General features: G+C 49.6%; 2 protein-coding genes across 5 annotated transcripts in view; one reads left to right on the top strand and one right to left on the bottom strand.

The window, feature by feature from the left end:
* RCC1 (regulator of chromosome condensation 1) overlaps nucleotides 1-7,132 on the top strand; it is a 34,695-nt gene extending 27,563 nt beyond the window's left edge. For all 4 annotated transcript variants that reach the window (XM_050795536.1, XM_050795530.1, XM_050795520.1 and 1 more), the window contains 8 exons: nucleotides 598-785; nucleotides 966-1,145; nucleotides 3,081-3,177; nucleotides 3,289-3,411; nucleotides 3,902-4,057; nucleotides 4,295-4,414; nucleotides 4,782-4,934; nucleotides 5,865-7,132. In XM_050795536.1, the coding sequence (XP_050651493.1) occupies nucleotides 598-785; nucleotides 966-1,145; nucleotides 3,081-3,177; nucleotides 3,289-3,411; nucleotides 3,902-4,057; nucleotides 4,295-4,414; nucleotides 4,782-4,934; nucleotides 5,865-6,040 (1,193 nt within the window). In that variant the 3' untranslated portion in view covers nucleotides 6,041-7,132. The remainder of the gene's footprint in view (nucleotides 1-597; nucleotides 786-965; nucleotides 1,146-3,080; nucleotides 3,178-3,288; nucleotides 3,412-3,901; nucleotides 4,058-4,294; nucleotides 4,415-4,781; nucleotides 4,935-5,864) is intronic.
* Nucleotides 1-22,104, bottom strand: part of LOC126958026 (dnaJ homolog subfamily C member 8) — a 614,804-nt gene that overhangs the window by 371,386 nt on the left and 221,314 nt on the right. The gene's annotated exons all lie outside the window — the stretch shown is intronic.

Below are 22,104 nucleotides of genomic sequence, written 5' to 3' on the forward strand. Positions count from 1 at the left end.
CAGCCTGGCAACAGAGGGAGACTCCGTCTCAAACTAATAATAATAATAATAATTAGCTTTCTTTTCTTTTTTTTTTTTTTGAGATCGAGTCTCACTCTGTCACCTAGACTAGAGAGGGCAATGGCGCGATCTCGGCTCTGCCACCTCCGCCTCCTAGGTTCAAGTGATTCTCCTGCCTCAGCCCCCCCGAGTAGCTGGGATTACAGGCTACTGTTGGCCAGGCTGGTCTCGAACTCCTGTCCTCAAGTGATCCGCCCGCCTTGGCCTCCCAAAGTGCTAGGATTACAGGTGTGAGCCACCGTACCCGGCCCCTCTTGCCCTCTCCACCAAGATTCATTTCACAGTATCCAGTGTCTCCTTGTTTCCCTTTCTCCCCTTTCATGTGAATAATGTCCTCAGTTCTTAATCTCCACAAAAATCCTGTGAGAGAGGTATTTTGTTGTCCCCATTTCACAGATGACAAAACTTAGAAAGTTCATACTAACGGTCTGTGGCAGAGCAGGGGCTTCCGCCCAGGTTTGTCTGATCGCAGAGCCTGTGACCTCTCCTCGCTGTAGTCATCCTCTACACTCAGGGTCTATCTTCTTCACCCTTCAGTCTCACACAGGTCCCACAGCACAGAACCCGGCTTGGTGCTGACACTAGGCCAGGGCGATGTGGGCCAGCTGGGGCTGGGTGAGAACGTGATGGAGAGGAAGAAGCCGGCCCTGGTATCCATTCCAGAGGATGTTGTGCAGGCTGAGGCTGGGGGCATGCACACCGTGTGTCTAAGCAAAAGTGGCCAGGTAGGTGTTGGGGGCTGGCATAGGGTTGGACAAGGCCTGGGATTGGGTGGCTTGGGGCAGGGCTTTTGAACCACACGTGTTCACTGTGGAAATGGAGCTGGCTAGTCCAGCGGGGAGTGGCCTACATGAGAATGGACTGCGAGGCCAGACTTTGCATTAATGAGGGCATCCTGGGCACAGGTCTATTCCTTCGGCTGCAATGATGAAGGTGCCCTGGGAAGGGACACATCAGTGGAGGGCTCGGAGATGATCCCTGGGAAAGTGGAGCTGCAAGAGAAGGTGGTACAGGTGTCAGCAGGAGACAGTCACACAGCAGCCCTCACCGAGGATGGCCGTGTCTTCCTCTGGGGCTCCTTCCGGGTAAGGCTGGGTCTGGAAGTCTGCATGGGGCCTGAAAGGCAGAACTAACTGGTGGGGCCCCAAAGATAATCCACTTCCATGCATCCGTGGTACTTACTAGTGGGGAGATGAAAGCCCACAGATAGAGCTGAGGCCCAGACCCAGGATTCTAGCTTCTTCATGTGGGCCACACCACCAGCTGCTTCCTTGGATCCAATGTCATCAAGTGTCTGTCCTGGGAAGCGAGTGGGTCAAGGATGTCCCTGGGTTGAGGCTGATCCAGGAGGCCTGCTGTCTTCACCCATCTCCCTGACTTCCGTCTCCACCTCACCTCGCCAGCACTGCTTCTTCCACATTCCCCAGAGGCTTGGATGGGGCAAGCAGGCAGGGATTGTTGCATCTCAGAGTTTCCAAGGTAGAGAGGAGTGTAGTTTAAAAAATAGATTCTGGTTTTTTGTTTTTTTTCTTTTGAGAGACGAAATTTCACTCTTGTTGCCCAGGCTGGAGTGCAATAGCGCAGTCTTGGCTTACCACAACCTCTGCCTCCCGGGTTTAAGTGATTCTCCTGCCTCAGCCTCCCAAGTAGCTAGGATTACTGGCATGCGCCACCACGCCTGGCTAATTTTGTATTTTCAGTAGAGATGCGGTTTCTCCTGTTGGTCAGGCTGGTCTCAAAATCCTGACCTCAGGTGATCCACCCGCCTCTGCCTCCCAAAGTGCTGGGATTACAGGCATGAGCCACCGTGCCCAGGGCCAAATTCTGTATTAAAATTGTTTTCTTCTTACTATTTTTTTTTTAGATGGAGTCTCGCTCCATCAGCCAGGCTGGAGTGCAGTGACGAGATCTCACTGCAACCTCCTCCTTCCAGGTTCAAGCGATTCTTCTGCTTCAGCCTCCCAAGTAGCTGGGACTACAGGCGCATACCATCACGCCCAGCTAATTTTTGTATTTTAGTAAAGATGGAGTTTCACCATGTTGGCCAGGCTAGTCTCGAATTCTTGACCTCAAGCGATCTACCCGCCTTAGCATCCCAAAGTGCTGGGATTACAGGCGTGGGCCACCGCACCCGGCCTGATGGGTGTTTTCTTATCACGTCTATTTTGAATTTTTTATGGAGAATGTCACCCAGGCTGGAGTGCAATGACACAATCTCAGCTCACTGCAACCTCTGCCTCTTGGGCTCAAGCAATTCTCTTTCCTCAGCCTCCCAAGTAGCTGGGATTACAGGCACGCGCCACCATGCCTCGCTAATTTTTGTATTTTTAGGAGAGATGGGGTTTCACCATATTGGCCAGGCTGGTTGCGAATTCCTGATCTCAGGTGATCCGCCCCTCTGGGCCTCCCAGAATGCTGGGATTGCAGGCGTGAGCCACCGCGTCTGGCCTCCTTTCTTTTTTAATTAGAGATGAGATCCTGCTCTGTCACCCAGGCCAGAGTGCAGTGGCATCATCTTAGCTCACTGCAGCCTCAACTTCCTGGGCTCAGGTGATTTCTTCCACCTCAGCCTCGCAAGTAGTTGGTACTATAGGCTTGTGCCACCACACCCAGCTAGTTTTTGTATTTTTTTGTGGGGACGGGGTTTCACCATGTTGCCCAAGCTGGTCTTGAGCTCAAGCGATCTGCCTGCCTGGGCCTACCAAAGTGCTAGGATGACTGGCATGAGCTACCATGCCTGGCCCAGAATAGTATACTGAACGCCCGTTTACTTGCCACACAGTTTCAATGATTATCAACTTATGGCCAGACTTGTTTATCTCTATTTACATCCACTCTCTGACTCCTTGATTATTTTAATGCAAGTTGCAGACCATAAATGATTTCATTCATAAGTATTTGAGTATGTGGCCCGGCTCCTGCCCACCTCTCCATCCCCATCTGGTGCCACTGCCCTTCTGGATTTCACTGGTATGGCGCAGGCAGGACTGGCTGATAAGTGCCCTGTCCCTCCCTTCTAGGACAATAACGGTGTGATTGGGCTGTTGGAGCCCATGAAGAAGAGCATGGTGCCAGTGCAGGTGCAGCTGGACGTGCCTGTGGTAAAGGTGGCCTCAGGTGGGTCTGGGGGTACTTGCTCGGGGCAGGACTTGGAGGACCTTGTTCTGGGGCTGGCCCAGCCTTGGGCCTTACAGATGTGGCCTGCATCCCTTACCTTTTCATCCTCAGGAAACGACCACTTGGTGATGCTGACAGCTGGTGGTGACCTCTACACCTTGGGCTGCGGGGAACAGGGCCAGCTAGGCCGTGTGCCTGAGTTATTTGCCAACCGTGGTGGCCGGCAAGGTCTTGGTAAGTGGCCTTGGTACCTCCAGCAGGGCAAATTGGCAGGCCACCCCCACAGTGAAGGCCAAAGGCGGGAAGGATTTGCTGTGGTCAGGCTTGCATCAGATGGACTTGTGATATTGGTTAAGACTTTGGAGACAGACTGCTCTGGTAGTTTTGCCACCTACTGTCTATGGGACTCTGAACATAGTTTCTTCATCATTAAGTCTACCTACCTATAAACCTACTTCATTAGGTTGCTCTGAAGTTAAATGAGTTAATGAGAAGAATATCAGGCAGATGGTAAGTTCCATGTAAATGATACCTCTAATAACTGTGGGAATCTGAGCAAGGCACTTATATTCTCTTGATCTCAGTTTCTTTTTCTATAAAATAGGGATGAGAGTCCCTACTTAGCCTGTCAAGGGCTTTTATAATGGAGGAGAATTAAACTTGGGGCAGAGGGAAGCCGTGTGTGTCTGTCTGTCACTGACTGTGCCTTTCCCTCTGCCTGCAGAACGACTCCTGGTCCCCAAGTGTGTGATGCTGAAATCCAGGGGAAGCCGGGGCCACGTGAGATTCCAGGATGCCTTTTGTGGTGCCTATTTCACCTTTGCCATCTCCCACGAGGGCCACGTGTACGGCTTTGGCCTCTCCAACTACCATCAGCTTGGTGAGCCCTGAGCCCAGCTTCAGGCGTGATCCAGTAGCCTGCGTTCCTGTCCTGGCTCTACAACTCATTCATTGTGCATCCTTTGCGGGGTTGTCTAACCCCTCGAAATCACAGTTTTGTCATCTGTAAAGTGAAAATGTCCATATCCTGATGGGAGGTGGCCTCACTGTGGGAGGGGATTGAGAAGGGCAGCTTTCAGAACACCTTCACCCCTGATGGCTCCGGCCTTTCCCCCAGGAACTCCGGGCACAGAATCTTGCTTCATACCCCAGAACCTAACATCCTTTAAGAATTCCACCAAGTCCTGGGTGGGCTTCTCTGGTGGCCAGCACCATACAGTCTGCATGGATTCAGAAGGTAGGTCCTTTACGTCCTTCTCTAGTTTGGGGGCGGAGTGTACCCTGGCCTAGACTTAGCCAGATTCCTGAGACCGTGGTCCTTGGAGCCTGGGTCTGTTCCATGGGTTGTGCCACACGTGGGTCCATGAGAGTCACTCTCATCCTCCTAGAGTCCTGGTGCCCTTCCAAGTGTGAGTTCAATGGGGGCCTATGTAGAGATTCTCCTAGGTCTCCTCCAAAACTGGGAAGAGACACTGCAGATCTCCTTCTGATCGCCCTGGGAGCAGTGACACACTCCCATGGACAGGGGCACTCACCTAGCCTGCCACCCATTTTGCCTATAGCACGCCGTCTGCTATTGCTCATCTCTCTCCCTCCTCCCACAGGAAAAGCGTACAGCCTGGGCCGGGCTGAGTATGGGCGGCTGGGCCTTGGGGAGGGTGCTGAGGAGAAGAGCATACCCACCCTCATCTCCAGGCTGCCTGCTGTCTCCTCAGTGGCTTGTGGGGCCTCTGTGGGGTATGCTGTGACCAAGGATGGTGAGTGGGGCTGCCTACACTCTGTCTAGTTGGGTCCTGTGGGTCATGGTTCTTACCCAGTTCCCCAGTAGGCTGTGATGTCCACTCTCAGGTGGAGCCGAGGTGCAGACAGCAGTGTTTGTGATGCACTCTGTTCCTGCTTCTCAGAAGCTCTGGTGTTGATGAATATGAAATGAGTACACAAATTATTTTAGTAAAGGTGACTTATTATGCAGAGGAGAGAAATAGCAAAGAGTGAGATATCACTGAGGCCTAAGGAGGCAATGGGACTGGAACCCAAGTCTCCAGACTCCTAACCCAGGCTGCTCTCTCCATCAGGGTAACCTCTTCATATATCACCTTGTATGTGCCCGCTTCCCAGGCACTTGTACTTAGAATCTAAATCAGGGGAAAAAAAGACTTAGTAGTCAGAGTTGTAGCAAGTATGGCGGAGGAGGGTGTGAACAAGTGACCACCAAAGCCTGAGTAGATGAGAGGGACAGCCATGGAGGTCCTGTAGAAGCCTGGAGCTGGCAGAGGTGCTGGACCTGAGATATCTGGGAAGACTTCCTGAGGAAGTGGGGCTTGCACTGCACCTTGAAGGTTCCATTCTTTGTGAAAAGCAAAGAATGCCATTCCAGGCAGAGGAACATCAGGGCAGTCTCAAAGGTGGCTGGCCTGGGAACAGAGGGTGGGGTTGGGGTCTTGAATGCCACACCTAGGAGCAGCCTTTGGCAATGTGTAGGGACTGTGGTCTCTGGTTTACAGCGTTCTTTTTCATCCATCATCTCCTTGGGTTCTCCCAACTTCCCTGAACTCCGAGAGTCTGGGATCTTGCCAAGCTGCTGTTGGCCAAGGCCACAGTCCACACCCATCTCCCAGGTTTCTCCTGCCACAGAAAAGTGGGCTGGGGATCCTGGAGACAGCTATACCCATTTCTTTCTCTTGCAGGTCGTGTTTTCGCCTGGGGCATGGGCACCAACTACCAGCTGGGCACAGGGCAGGATGAGGACGCCTGGAGCCCTGTGGAGATGACGGGCAAACAGCTGGAGAACCGTGTGGTCTTATCTGTGTCCAGCGGGGGCCAGCATACAGTCTTATTAGTCAAGGACAAGGAACAGAGCTGATGAAGCCTCTGAGGGCCTGGCTTCTGTCCCACTCAACCTCCCTCACAGAACAGGGAAGCAGTGACAGCTGCAGATGGTAGCGGGCCTCTCCCCAGCCCTGAGCACTATGTCAGCTCCTGCCTTTTCCCATCAGCAGAACAGCATCCTTTTCCTATTTTTCTTCCTCCTCTTTGGAATTCTCCTGGGACCTACAGAATAAAGGAGGGGATGGACAGGGGATTTTCAGAAGGAACATGGCTCGTTCCAGAGCTATATGGTTAGATGTTTCTCCCCTTTTCCCTACCTTCCATGGTCCTGGTTGGCCCGGGTTTTACCTACTAGAAAACCAAAACCTCCCCCCTGGGGTTTGGTGCCCACTCTCTGAGAAGTTGGGCTCCATCAAGCCCCATTCTAGTCATGTGCCCCTTTCCTGTCCCTAACAGTCTACAGGCAAACAAATGGTATAGTCATAAGACCCGTCTGTCATGGACCCACGCCCAGAGGAACGTGCAGAAAAAGCAGAGCTGCATGGCTGTGGGCAACTGTAAGCCAAATATTTGGCTCGGAACAGGTGTCCATGGGACAAAAAAGAATGATCCTCCACTTGACCAAGAGAAAAATGATTCTCCCAGAAGCACAAAGCATACTCTTGCCCCTCAGGCATTGCCTTTGTCCATCGCACCCATCCATTCGTCTTTACCTGCAGCCAAGGGCCTGGAATCGCAAAGAGAAGCCATGCTGGGCTGGGCAGAGCAGAGCAGGATGTGGGGTGGGGAGAGAGGGTGGAGGGTTTTATAAACAAACTTAACAGCAATAGTAAAAGGGGAGGGATTGAGGGAAGGACGGAGTGTTGGAGGGCCAGTGACTAGTCCTGGGACAGAAACAGCAACTTGTACAGTGGCTGAGAAAATAGGATATAGTTTTGATTTTTTTAAATTGTAAAATATTTTGGAGGTAGAACAAAATCTTTTAACATTTTGAATAAATTTAGAGTTTTATAAAATAGGCCATTTGTTTTCTACACACTCCCTGCTTTTTAAGGGAGCACATACTATGTGCCAGGCACTGCTGGGAAAGACAGAATGAACTATAAACCTGGTGTTGAGGCTACAACCCAACTTAAGTGATGTCAAGATGTCCTTAGGTGCCAGCCAGCTGTCAGTGTGACTAACAAAGTCTTCAAATCTGTCAAGAAGGAAGAAAAAAGTTGAGTTTTGTTTGGGTATTTCTGTTTCGGAGTCACTGGATTATTTTTAAATGCTGCATAGTACAATAGAGGTGGGGTGGATCTTTTAATGCCAAACGAAGATTTTTTTTTTTTTTCCCCTGAGACAGACTTTCTTGTCGCCCAGGCTGGAGTGCAATGGCACAATCTCGGCTCACTGCAACCTCCGCCTCCCGGGTTCAGACAATTCTCCTGCCTCAGCCTCCCGAGTAGCTGGGATTGCAGGCATGCGTCACCACGCCTGGCTAAATTTTTTTGTATTTTTAGTAGATACGAGGTCTTGCCCCGTTGGTCAGGCTGGTCCCAAACACCTGATCTCAGGTGATGTGCCTGCTTCGGCCTCCCAAAGTGCTAGGATTACAGGCGTGAGCCACTGCGCCTGGCCTTTTTTTTTTTTTTTTTTTTTTTTTTTTTTTTTGAGACAGTTGCTTTTTCTACCCAGGCTGGAGTGCAATGGCGTGATCTCGGCTCACTGCAACCTCTGCCTCCTGTGTTCAAGCGATTCTCCTGCCTCAGCGCCTCAAGTAGCTGGGATTACAGGCACACACCACCAAGCCCAGCTAATTTCTAAAAATGTTTGTTTATTTATTTTTTGGGACGGAGTCTTGCTGTGTTGCCCAGGCTGGAATGCAGTGGCACGATCTCGGCTCACTAGAACCTCCGCCTCCCAGGTTCAAGTGATTCTCCTGCCTCGTCCTGAGTAGCTGGGACTATAGGCGTGTGCCACCATGGCTGGCTGTTTTTTTTTTTTTTTTTTTTTTTTTTTTTTTGAGACAGTCTTGCTCTGTCATCTAGGCTGGAGTGCAGTGGCGCTATCTCGGCTCACTGCAACCTCCACCTCCTGGGTTCACGCCATTCTGCTCTCAGCCTCCTCAGCAGCTGGGACTACAGGCACTCGCCGCCATGCCTGGCTAATTTTTTTGTATTTTTAGTAGAGACGGGATTTTGCCATGTTAGCCAGGATGGTCTTGCTCTCCTGACCTCGTGATCCGCCTGCCTCAGCCTCCCAAAGTGCTGGGATTACAGGCGTAAGCCACCGCGCCTGGCCATGCCTGGCTAATTTTTTTGTATTTTTAGTAGAGATAGGGTTTCACTATGTTGGCCAGGCTGGTCTCGAACTACTGACCTCCTGATCCGCCTGCCTCCGACTCCCAAAGTGCTGGGATTACAGGCGAGCCACCGTGCCCGGCAATTTATTTATTTATTTAGAGACTGAGTTTTGCTCTTGTTACCCAGACTGGAGTCCAATGGTGCAATCTTGGCTCACTGCAACCTCCGCCTCTCAGGTTCAAGTGATTCTCCTACCTCAGACTCCCGAGTAGCTGGGATTACAGGTGTGTGCCACCACACCCAACTAATTTTTGTATTTTTAGTAGAGACAGGGTTGTTGTCTCTACTAGAAATACAAAAATTTTAGACCATCCATGTTGGCCAGGATGGTCTCGATCTCTTGACCTTGTGATCTGCCCACCTCAGCCTCCCAAAGTGCTGGGATAACAGGCATGAGCCACATGCCCACTATACTATATTTTTTAATACAGTACCATCTCCAGAAATGCTTACTGAGGCCAAGTGCAGTGGGTCACACCTGTAATTCCAGCACTTTGGGAGGCCAAGGTGGGTGGATCACTTGAGGTCAGGAGTTTGAGACCAGCCTGTCCAACATGGTGAAACCCCATCTCTACTAAAAATAAAAAAATTAGCTGGGCGTAGTGGCACATGCCTGTAATCCCAGCTACTGGGGAGGCTGAGGCAGGAGAATTGCTTGAACCCAGGAGGTGGAGGTTGCAGTGAACTGAGATCGCACCACTGCACTTCAGCCTGGGTGAAGAAGCGAGACTCCATCTCAAAAAGAAAAAAGAAATGCTTACTGAGCCACTTAGGTATTCTTTTCAGACATCATTAATTGCATAATTATAAAAAGTAGGGCATACCCCACCACACCCAGCACTTTTTTTTTGAGACAGTGTTTTGTTCTGTTGCCCAGTCTGGGTGCAGTGGCACCACCTTGGCTCACTGCAGCATCTGCCTCCTGGGTTCCAGTGATTCTCCTGCCTCAGCTTCCCAGGTCACTGGAATTACAGTCATGCGCCACTATGCCCGGCTAATTTTTATATTTTTAGTAGAGACAGGGTTTCATCATGTTGGCCAGGCTGGTCTCGAACTTCTGACCTCAGGTGATCCGCCCTCCTCAGCCTCCCAAAGTGCTAGGGTTACAGGCATGAGCCACTGCGCCTGGCCTTATTTTTTTTTTTTTCTTTGAGATGGAGTCTTGCTTTGTCGCCCAGGCTGGAGTGCAGTGGCTCTATCTAGGCTCCCTGCAGTCTCCACCCCCTGGGTTCAAATGATTCTCTGTGTTTCAGCCTCCTGAGTAGCTTTGTACGTTTAGTAGAGACGGTTTCACCATGTTGGCCAGGCTGGTTTAGAACTCCTGACGTCAGGTGATCCACACTGCTCCGCCTCCCAAAGTGCTAGCATTACAGGCGGGAGCCACTGCACCCGCCTTACACAATAACTCTTAACGATGATATATATTACTGTAGATTTTCTTTTTTTTTTTTTTTTTTTTTTTTTTTTTTTTTTTTTTTGAGACGGAGTCTTGCTCTGTCGCCTGGGCTGGAGTGCAGTGGCCGGATCTCGGCTCACTGCAAGCTCTGCCTCCCGGGTTTACGCCATTCTCCTGCCTCAGCCTCCCAAGTAGCTGGGACTACAGGCGCCCGCCACCTCGCCCGGCTAGTTTTTTGTATTTTTTAGTAGAGACGGGGTTTCACCGTGTTAGCCAGGATGGTCTCGATCTCCTGACCTCGTGATCCGCCCGTCTCGGCCTCCCAAAGTGCTGGGATTACAGGCTTGAGCCACCGCGCCCAGCCTACTGTAGATTTTCACAAGCACTTGACCTACAAAAATCATACAGAGCTGACCTGTGCAATACAGTGGTAACTAGCCACATGCGGCTATTTACGTTGAAATCAATATACTTTTAAAACGAAATAAACTCAGTTGTACAAGCCACATTTCAAGTAGTCAGTAATGACAAGCTAGTACTTGTGGTATGGGACTGCAAATACAACACATTTCACATTGCAGAAAGTTACAGCGGACAGTGCTGATACAAAGAATCGGTGTATGGTAACAGGAAAGTTTTATTAGCACCAGGAGGATTACTGGATGTCAGAGACTTGGGAAAATGAATATGATGTTAAAAAAATTTAATATGTGGCTCATGCCTGTAATCCTAGCACTTTGGGGGGGCAAGGCAGGCGGATCACTTGAGGTCAGGAGTTCAAAACCAGCTTGGCCATCATGATAAAGCCCCGTCTGTACAAAAAATACAAAAAATAAGCTGGGCATGGTGGTGCGCACCTGTAATCCCAGCTACTCTGGAGGCTGAGGCAGGAGAATTGCTTGAACCCGGGAGGCGGAGGTTGCAGTGAGCTAAGATCGTGCCACCACACTCCAGCCTAGGTGACAGAGCGAGATTCCATCTCAAAAAATAAATTAGGCCTGGCGCGGTGACTCAACGCCTGTAATCACAGCACTTTGGGAGGCCGAGGTGGGTGGATCACGAGGTCAGGAGTTCAAGACCAGCCAAGATGGTGAAACCCGTCTCTACTGGGGGAAAAAAAAAGAAAAACCTTGGTGTGGTGTCAAGCACCTGTGATCCCAGCTACTCGGAAGGCTGGGGCACAGAATTGCTTGAACCTGGGAGGTGAAGGTTGCAGTGAGCCACGATTGGGCCACTGCACTCCAGCCTGGGTGACAGAGCGAGACCTCGTTTCAAAAAAAAATAAATTTAAAAACTTTAAGGCCAGGCGCAGTGGCTCATGCCTGTAATCCCAACACTGGGAGGCAGAGGCGGGCAGATCACAAGGTCAGGAGATGGAGACCATCCTGGCTAACACGGTGAAACCCCATCTGTACTAAAAATACAAAAGATTAGCCGGGCGTATCGGCCGGGCGCGGTGGCTCAAGCCTGTAATCCCAGCACTTTGGGAGGCCGAGGCGGGCGGATCACAAGGTCAGGAGATCGAGACCACAGTGAAACCCCGTCTCTACTAAAAATACAAAAAATTAGCCGGGCGCGGTGGCGGGCGCCTGTAGTCCCAGCTACTCCGGAGGCTGAGGCAGGAGAATGGCGGGAACCCGGGAGGCGGAGCTTGCAGTGAGCCGAGATCGCGCCACTGTCCAGCCTGGGCAACAGCGTGAGACTCCGTCTCAAAAAAAAAAAAAAAAAAAAAAAAAAAAAAAAAAAAAGATTAGCCGGGCGTAGTGGTGGGCGTCTGTAGTCCCAGCTGCTCGGGAGGCTGAGGCAGGAGAATGGTATGGTGTGAACTCAGGAGGTGGAGCTTGCAGTAAGCCAAGATCACGCCACTGCACTCCAGCCTGGGCGACAGAGCGAGTCTCCGTCCAAAAAAAAAATTATATACTATTTTTTTTTTTCTGAGACGGAGTCTCGCTCTGTCGCCCAGGCTGGAGTGCAGTGGCCGGATCTCAGCTCACTGCAAGCTCCGCCTCCCGGGTTTATGCCATTCTCCTGCCTCAGCCTCCCGAGTAGCTGGGACTACAGGCGCCCGCCCCCTTGCCCGGCTAGTTTTTTGTATTTTTTAGTAGAGACGAGGTTTCACTGTGTTAGCCAGAATGGTCTCGATCTCCTGATCTCGTGATCCGCCCGTCTCGGCCTCCCAAAGTGCTGGGATTACAGGCTTGAGCCACCGCGCCCGGCATATATATATATACTATTTTAATATTTGCTTTGCGAAAAGTGCTTGTATGTCTGCTACTCCACCCCCAAAAAAATCCTTTGGGATTATATTTATTGGAGTTTTCCAACTCAGCAATATAATATAGCAGGGTGGAAGTACCTCTTTTTTGTTTGTTTTTGAGACAGGGTCTTACTCTGTTGCCCAGGCTGGAGTGCAGTGGCACAGTCACCACTCACTGCAGCCTTGACTTCCCCAGGTTCAGGTGATCCTCCCACCTCAGCCTCCCAAGTAGCTGGGACTGTAGGCGTGTGTCACCACACTTGGCTAATTTTGTGTTTTTTTGTAATTACAGGGTTTTGCCACGATGTACAGACTGGTGTCAAACTCCTGGACCCAAGTGATCTGCCTGCCTTGGCCTCCCAAAATGTTGGGATTACAGGTGTGAGCCACTACACCTACAAAAGTACCTCATTATTGGTCAGGTGTGGTGGCTCACACCTGTGTGGGGACCAGCACTACAAGGCCTGTAGGTTTTTCTTGTGTGTGGAGACGAGATTGTAGAAATAAAGACAAAAGACAGAAATAGAAGAAAAGATAGCTGGGCCGGGCACGGTGGCTCACACCTGTAATCCCAGCACTTTGGGTGGCCGAGGCGGTCGGATCACGAGGTCGGAAGATCCGTAGCCATCCTGGCTAACACGGTGAAACCCTGTCTCTAATAAAAATACCAAAAAAAAAATTAGCCGGGCGTGGTGGCAGGTGCCTGTAGTCCCAGCTACTCAGGAGGCTGAGGCAGGAGAATGGCATGAACCCAGGAGGGGGAGCTTGCAGTAAGCCAAGATCGCACCACTGCACTCCAGCCTGGGCGACAGAGCGAGACTCTGTCTCGGGGAAAAAAAAAAAAAAAAAAAAGACAGCTGGGCCCCAGGGACCACTACCGCCAAGATGCGGAGACCGGTAGTGACCCAGAATGTCCGGCTGTGCTGTTATTTATTGTATACAAGGCAAGGGGACAGGGTAAGGAGTGTGAGTCATCTCCAATGATAGGTAAGGGTCACGCGAATCACGTGTCCTCCAGACGGGGGCCCTTCCCTGTTTGGTAGTTGAGGCGGAGAGAGAGAGGACAGCTTATGTCATTATTCTATGCATTTCTTGGAGAGATCAAAGACTAATATTCTCACTAATTCTGCTACTGCTATCTAGAAGGCAGAGCAAGGTGTACAGGGCGGAACGTGAAAGTGGACCAGGAATATGACTGCTGAAGCACAGCATCACAGGGAGACTTTTAGGCCTCCAGATGGCTGCCAGCAGGCTTGACTGTCAGGCATTCCACAAGAAGTGGTGGAGCAGTCTTTTCTAACTCCCCAGAGGAAGGGGAGACTCCCCTTCCCGGCCTGCTAAGTAATGGGTAATGGGTGCCTTCCCAGGCACTGGCGCTACTGCTAGACCAAGGTCTGCTAAGTAATGGGTGCATTCCCGGGCACTGGCATTACCGCTAGACCAAGGAGCCCTCTAGTGGTCCTGTCTGGGTGTGACAGAGAGCTCACACTCTTGTCTTCTGGTCACTTCTCACCATGTCCCTTCAGCTCCTATCTCTGTATGGCCTGGTTTTTCCTAGGTTATAATTGTAGAACAGAGATTATTATAATATTGGAATAAAGAGTAATGCTACAAGGTAATGATTGATAATATTCATATATAATCATGTCTATATTCTGTGTCTAATATAACCTCTTATTTTAAGCATTTTCTTTATGATACTGGAACAGCTTGTGCCTTCAGTCTCTTGCCTTGGCACCTGGGTGGCTTGCCGCCCACACACCTGTAATCCCAGCAGTTAGGGAGGCTGAGGTGGGCAGCTCACCTGAGGTCAGGAGTGTGAGACCAGCCTGGCCAACACGGTGAAACCCTGTATATTTTTAGTAAAAATATAACAAATTAGTTGGGTATGGTGGCACGCAATTGTAGTCCCAGCTACTCAGGAGCCTGAGGCTCGAGAATCGCTTGAACCCAGGAAGAGGAGGTTGCGGTGAGCCGAAATTGTGCCACTGCACTCCAGCCTGGGTGACAGCGAGACTCTCAAACAAAACACAAACAAACAAAAAAACAGTACCTCCTCTTTTTTTTTCTTTTTTTGGAAACAGCCTTGCTCTGTTGCCTGGGCTGGAGTGCTGTGCTGCAATCTTGGCTCACTGTAACCTTCACCTCCCGGGTTCAAGTGATTCTGCTGCCTCAACCTCCCGAGTAGCTAAGAGTCCAGGCGTGCACCACCATGCCCGGCTAAATTTTTTGTATTTTTAGTAGAGACAGGGTTTTGCCATGTTGGTAAAGCTGGTCTCGAACTCCCAACCTCAGGTGATCCAACCGCCTCAGCTTCCCAAAGTATTGGGATTACAGGCGTGAGCCACCATGCCCGGCCAGTATCTCATTCTTTTTTTTTTTTTTTTTTTTTGAGACGGAGTCTCACGCTGTTGCCCAGGCTGGAGTGCAGTGGCGCGATCTTGGCTCACTGCAAGCTCCGCCTCCTGGGTTCACGCCATTCTCCTGCCTCAGCCTCCTGAGTAGCTAGGACTACAGGCGCCCGCCACCGCACCCAGCTAATTTTTTGTATTTTTAGTAGAGACGGGGTTTCACTGTGGTCTCAATCTCCTGACCTTGTGATCCGCCCGCCTCGGCCTCCCAAAGTGCTGGGATTACAGGCTTGAGCCACCGCGCCCGGCCCAGTATCTCATTCTTAATAACTCGTATACATTGTGACTTCAATAGGGTAGGCATTGTATTGAGCACTTTACATGCAATAGCTTGTTTAATCCTCACATCAGCTCTACTATCGTTCAGGAAACTCCCTGCCAGTTGAAGTGACTTGCTTGAGGTCAGGAGGCTACCAAGTGCATAGTCTAATCAGCCGCCACCTGAGCCCAGAACCACGTAGTAAATGCGCTACAATTCTTTGCTATTATGATTATTTTACATTTTATATTCCCTGTAGTTAATAATTGCCTTGTTTTTAATGTACTTTGTTTTGTTTGTGTAAGTATCATTAATTCAGTTCCAATATATCAGAAGTATAAATCTTTTGGGTATTCAAACACATCACCTACTTTCAATTTTATCCTTTCCTCCATCCTCTCTTAACCTGGATTAGTTACCCCGAAATAAATGTAATGTAATACAACATATGGCTCAGCTATAAATAATACTTACAGTCATGATAATGTGGATGTTCAGGCTGAGCGCGGTGGCTCAAGCCTGTAATCCCAGCACTTTGGGAGGCCGAGACAGGCGGATCACAAGGTCAGGAGATCGAGACCATCCTGGCTAACATGGTGAAACCCCGTCTCTACTAAAAATACAAAAAAAAACTAGCCGGGCGAGGTGGCAGGCGCCTGTAGTCCCAGCTACTTGGGAGGCTGAGGCAGGAGAATGGCGTAAACCCGGGAGGCGGAGCTTGCAGTGAGCTGAGATCCGGCCACTGCACTCCAGCCTGGGCGACAGAGCGAGACTCTGTCTCAAAAAAAAAAAAAAAAAAAATGTGGATGTTCAACAGTGCTTTAACAAAATATCAGGAAGGCTGGGCATGGTGGCTCACGCCTGTAATCCCAGCACTTTGGGAAGCCGAGGTGGGAGGATTCCATGAAGGCAGGAGTTTGAGACCAGCCTGGGCAATATAGTGAGACATCTCCCCACCCCCAATCTCTACCAAAAAAAAAAAAAAAAAAAATTCTGGGTGTGGTGGTGCACACCTGTAGACCCAGCTATTGAGAGCAGGGAGGCTGAGGTGGGAGGACAGCTTGAGCCCAGGACATCCAAGCTGCAGTGGGCCATGATTATAACACTGTACTCCAGCCTGGGTGACAGAGCAAGACCCTGTTTTTAAAAAAGTCAGGGCACGGTGGCTCACGCCAGCAATCCCAGCACTTTAGGAGGCTGAGGCAGATGGATCACCTGAGGTCAGGAGTTCGAGGCCAGCCTGACCAACATGGTGAAACCCCATCTCTACTAAAAATACAAAAATTAGCTGGGTGTGGTGATGGGTGCCTGCAGTTCCAGCTACCCCGGAGGCTGAGACAGGAGAATTGCTTGAACCCAGGAGGCAGAGGTTGCAGTGAGCAGAGACCCTGCCATTGCACTCCAACCTGGGTGACAGAGTGAGACTCTGTCTCAAAAAAAAAAAAAAAAAAAAAAAAAAAAAAAAGGCTGGGCATGATGGCTCATGTAATTCCAACACTGTGGGAGGCTGAGGTAGGCGGATCACCTGAGGTTGGGAGTTCGAGACCAGCCTGACCAACATGGAGAAACCCCGTCTCTACTAAAAATACAAAATTAGCTGGGCATGGTGGCATATGCCTGTAAGCCTAGCTACTCAGGAGGCTGAGGCAGGAGAATCACTTGAACCCGGGAGGTGGAGGTTGCAGTCAGCCAAGATCACGCCATTGCACTCCAGCCTGGGCAACAAGAGCAAAACTCCATCTCATAAAAAATTCACAAATAAATCGAAAGAAAGAAAACATAGGAGATGGAGAGATAAGTGTCTATGTATATGGGGAGGGGGCAGCAGCTAAATACCTGAAACTGCAAGTGAGAAAGTAGTGTAGTAGAAAGTATATATTTTAAAATACACAGGTAGGTTCTAGGAAAAAGACTTGGAAATAGTTGACTCAAGGGAAGTGGGAACTGGGGGACAGAGGATAAGGGACTACTGTCTCTTTCCATTTTGTTATGACAGAGTATCTCTCTGTCCCCTAGGCTGCAGTGCAGTGGCACGATCTTGGCTCACTGCAGCCTCTGCCTCCTGGGCTCAAGCAATTCTCATGCCTCAATCTCCTGAGTAGCTGGGATTACAGGCACGTGTTACCATGCCCAGCTAATTTTTGTATTTTTAGTAGAGATGGGGTTTCACCATGTTGGTCAGGCTGGTCTTGAACTCCTGACCTCAGGTGATCTGCTTGCCTCGGCCTCCCAAAGTGCTGGGATTACAGGTGTGAGCCCTTGCACCCAGCCAAAAATAAAATTTTTTAATAAAGAGCAAAGCACAGTGACTGGCAAATAATATTAAATTAATAGCTATCGGTTATAATTTTAAGGCTTCCAACTGCCATGTTGGAGGATTTACTGAATGCTAGGCGTTGGGCCAAGTACTTTCCCAATTTATTTTTTTCCTCACGACCATCCTGTGGGGTAAGGAAGCACTATCCACATTAGGCCCAGAACTTAAATAAGTAATTAGCAAGAGGTGGGGCCGGGATCATGCTCCATTTGTTTGAATCTACAGCCAAAATGCCTAACCACTACACTACTATTGCGGTGATGGTAGGATACGGCCAGAAATATGGCAACTCGTGGTTGAACCTCAGGTTTTCAGACGAATCTTTGGCTTGAGAGCACAACATCCTAAGTTGAGGATGTGTAGACTGGTAGGAAAGGACTTTGGGTGCCCATTAATCCAGAGGGAGCCCCAGAAAGTGGCCTTTAAACACCCGGAGTGAGTTTCACTCTCAGAGATGCCAATCACTGCATACAGAAGAAGCTTTCCATACTGAGGACTGGGCACCAAAGTAAGTCTGAGGCCTGGGACACTCCCAGTGTAGGAGCATCTCAAAATTAAACTGTCTGGATTTTCTAGCCATCTAAATCATGTTTATGATGGCCTACTGTGGCAAGGTCACTGTTATGGGACAAGTCAGAGCTCCAGATGATTTGGAGTAGGGTAGTGGGACTCAAGAAAATAAGAGTAGGCTGGGAGCAGTGGCTCACGCTTGTAATCCCGGCACTTTGGGAGGCCGAAGCTGGTGGTTCATCTGAGGTCAAGAGTTGAAGACCAGCCTGGCCAACATGGTGAAACCCCATCTCTACTAAAAATACAAAAATTAGCTGGGCGTGGTGGCACCAGCCTGTAATCCTAGCTACTCGGGAGGCTGAGGCAGGAGGAGCGCTTGAACCTGGGAGGTGAAGGTTGCAGTGACCAGGATAGTGCCACTGCACTCCAGCACGGGCAACAGGAGCAAAATTTCGTCTCAAAAAAAAGAAAAAAATAGAGTGACAGAACTTGGGGACTGATTGGTTGCCAGATGACAAGGTTACTCCAATTTACACTCCCTTTAATTCTTCCCACCTCCCACCCCAGGGCCCTATATGGGAATGAGGGAAGAATCCCATTCCAGCTCCAACAAGTCTTATGTATTTCAGACTGGTAAACACGGAGTGAGGGAATGGCTTGCACAGAGCAGTGGCTTGCCCTGGGTCACAGTGAGACAGTAAGAACAGGGCTTGGCTTCAGCTCACCAAGACTAGAGCAGCAGTTCCCAACCTTTTTTGGCATGAGGGACTGGTTTTGTGGAAGACAATTTCCACGGACAGAGAGGGGATGGTTTTGGGATAACTCAAGCGCATTACATTTATTGTGCACTTTATTATTATTAATGTAACATTGTAATATATAATGAAAAGATTAGATAACTCACCATAATGTAGAATCAGTTGGGAGCCTTGAGCTTGTTTTCCTGCAACTATACAGTCCCCTCTGGGGGTGATGGGAGACAATGACAGATCATCAGGTATTAGATTCTCATAAGGAGGCCAGGCGTGGTGGCTCACGCCTGTAATCCCAACACTTTGGGAGGCTGAGGCAGGTGGATCACCTGAGGACAGGAGTTTGAGACCAACCTGGCCAACATGGCAAAACCCTGTCTCTATTCAAAATACAAAAAAATTAGCTGGGCATGGTGGCAGGGCCTGTAATCCCAGCTACTGGGGAAGCTGAGGCATGAAAATTGCTTGAACCTGGGAGGCGGAGGTTGCAGTGAGTTGAGATCGAGCCACTGCACTCCAGTCTGGGTAACAGGGTGAGACTCTGTCTCCAAAAAAAAAAAAAAAAAAAAAACCAAAAAGATTATTATAAGGAGTGAACAGCCTAGATCCCTCACATGCAGAGTTCACAAAATAGGGTTTGTGCTCTTATGAGAATCCAATGCCTGGGCTGATCTAACAGGAGGCGGAGCTCAGGCGATAATGCAAGGGATAGGCACCCTGTAAATACAGATGAAGCTTTGCTGGCTAACATCCTGTTGTGTGGCCTGGTTCCTAACAGGCCATGGACTTGTTCTGGTCTGTGACCTGGAGACTGGGGACCCCTGCACTAGAGCATTTTTTTTTTTTTTTTTTTTGAGACGGAGTCTCGCTGTGTCTCCCAGGCTGGAGTGCAGTGGCGCGATCTCGGCTCACTGCAAGCTCCGCCTCCCGGGTTCACGACATTCTCCCGCCTCAGCCTCCGAGTAGTAGAGACTGGGACTACAGGCGCCCGCCACCACGCCGGCCTCCCAAAGGCTAATTTTTTTTATTTTTAGTAGATAGACGGGTGGCACGATTTCACCGTGTTAGCCAGGATGGTCTTGATCTCCCACACCACCACACCCGGCTAATGACCTCGTGATCCGCCCGTCTCGGCCTCCCAAAGTGCTGGGATTACAGGCGTGAGCCATCGTGCCCGGCCTGCACTAGAGCATTCTTTCATGGATTCCCACTTAAAAAACCCACACCACTATACCCACTAACTCTGAGGCTTTAGTCATATAAAGAAAAATAGCCATTATATATGTTGTTCTTTTGTGCTCTTATAATGTGTAATCATGCCCTTTACTTAAAGAATTCCAGGATCTAGAAAAAAAGAAAGAAAGAAAAAAGCCGGGCGTGGTGGATCACACCTGTAATCCCAGCACTTTGGGAGGCCAAGGTGGGGGGATCATGAGGTCAGGAGTTCAAGACCGGCCTGGCCAACATAGTGAAACCCTATCTCTACTAAAAATAAAAATAAATAAAAATAAAAAATTAGCCAGGCGTGGTGGTGGGTGCCTGTAATCTGTCTCAAAAAAAAAAAAAAAAAAAAAAAAAAAAAAAAGAAAAGAAAAAAAAAACAGCGTCTGGGCGCTGTGGCTTACACCTATAATCCCAGCACTTTGGGAGGCCAAGGCAGGAGGATTGCTTGAGCCTAGGAGTCCAAAACGAGCTTGGCCAACATAGTGAGCTCTCCTGTCTACAAAAAAAAAAAAAAAATTAATAATAATAATAATAATAAAATAAGCCAGGTGTGGTGGTGCACACCTGTAGTCCCAGCTACTCTGGAGGCTGAGGCAGGAGGATCACTTGAGTCCGGGAGTTTGAGGCTGCAGTGAGCCAAGGTTGTGCCAATGTGCTCCAGCCTGGGCGACAGAGAGAGACCCTCTCTCAGAATGACTGACTGAATAAATAAATAAATAAATAAATAAATAAATAAATAAATAGAATTCTAGGATCTGGCCTTAGGAGATCCAAATTATCCAACCAAGGTTGTGAAATGTCTCATCTCAGGAAGAAATGCTGAACACTTCATTTAAAGCCTTGTTGCTGGCCGGGCGCGGTGGCTCAAGCCTGTAATCCCAGCACTTTGGGAGGCCGAGACGGGCGGATCACAAGGTCAGGAGATCGAGACCACAGTGAAACCCCGTCTCTACTAAAAATACAAAAAAATTAGCCGGGCGCGGTGGCGGGCGCCTGTAGTCCCAGCTACTCAGGAGGCTGAGGCAGGAGAATGGCGGGAACCCGGGAGGCGGAGCTTGCAGTGAGCCGAGATCACGCCACTGCACTCCAGCCTGGGCAACAGCGTGAGACTCCGTCTCAAAAAAAAAAAAAAAAAAAAGCCTTGTTGCTGACAGCCAAACCACCAGGTAGCCCAGTACTCAAGATAATCATTGGCTGGGCGTGGTGGGTGGCTCACGCCTGTAATCCCAGCACTTTGGGAGGCCAAGGCGGGTGGATCACCTCAGGTCAGGAGTTCGAGACCAGCCTGACCAACATGGTGAAACCATGTTGTTTCTACAGAAAATACAAAAATTAGCTGGGCGTGGTGGTGGGCACCTGTAATCCCAGTTACTCAGGAGGCAAAGCAGGAGAATAACTAGAATCCAGGAGGCAGAGGTTGCAGTGAGCCGAGATTGTGCCATTGCACTCCAGCCTGGGCAACAAAGGAAGACTCAGTCTCAAAAATAAAAAAAGATAATCATTACAACAGGATATGCTGACCTGCATATCCCACCCTCATAAGCTTTGTCCTGCCCAGCCTGTATACCTTACCCTTGATATCACTTTACGTGCTTTGCCTAATAAAAAATCTCAACTAACTCTTTTCGGAGAGTCAGGGAATTCTCGCTCTCTTGTGCTGCCTCCCTTATACCCAGGCATAAGCTCCAATGAAGATTTGTCTGGGAAAACTCTTTTAGCTTCATGTTAATTTCTGTTGCATTGAGAGCCCAAGAACCCCTGGTAACAGCAGGCAGGTAGTGGAACCGGGTTGTCAAAAGAGAGATTTTAACTTTTTTTGACGCGCTAGTATCAGCAGTTTTGTTTTGTTTTGTTTTTTTGGTTTTTTTTGAGACTGAGTCTCGCACTCTAGCCCAGGCTGGAGTGCAGTGGCACCATCTCTGCTCACTGCAAGCTCCGCCTCCCCGGTTCACGCCATTCTCCTGCCTCAGCCTCCCGAGTAGCAGGGACTACAGGTGCCCGCCACCGCGCCGGCTAATTTTTTGTATTTTTAGTAGAGACGGGGTTTCACAGTGTTAGCCAGGATGGTCTCGATCTCATGACCTCGTGATCCGCCCGTCTCGGCCTCTCAAAGTGCTGGGATTACAGGCGTGAGCCACCGCGCCCGGCCTTTATTTTTATTTTAATTTTAATTTTTATTTTTATTTATTTATTTATTTATTTATTTTTGAGATGGACTATCGCTCTGTCGCCCAGGCTGGAGTGCAGTGGCGCGATCTCGGCCTCCCAGGTTCATGCCATTCTCCTGCCTCAGCCTCCTGAGTAGCTGGGACCACAGGTGCCCGCGACCACGCCCGGCTAATTTTTTTGTATTTTTAGTAGAGACGGGGTTTCACCATGTTTGCCAGGATGGTCTCGATCTCCCGACTTAGTGATCCGCTCTCCTCGGCCTCCCAAAGTGCTGGGATTACAGGTGTGAGCCACCGCGTCTGGCCTAATTTTTTATTTTTGGTAGAGGCAGGGGTTTCACCATGTTGGCCAGGATGATCTCGATCTCCTGACCTCTTGATCCTCCCGTCTCGGCCTCCCAAAGTGCTGGGATTACAGGCGTGAGCCACAGTGCCCGGCCTTGTTTTCTAAATATA

The sequence above is a fragment of the Macaca thibetana genome, chromosome 1, assembly GCF_024542745.1.
Source record: "Macaca thibetana thibetana isolate TM-01 chromosome 1, ASM2454274v1, whole genome shotgun sequence".
Lineage (NCBI taxonomy): Eukaryota > Metazoa > Chordata > Mammalia > Primates > Cercopithecidae > Macaca > Macaca thibetana.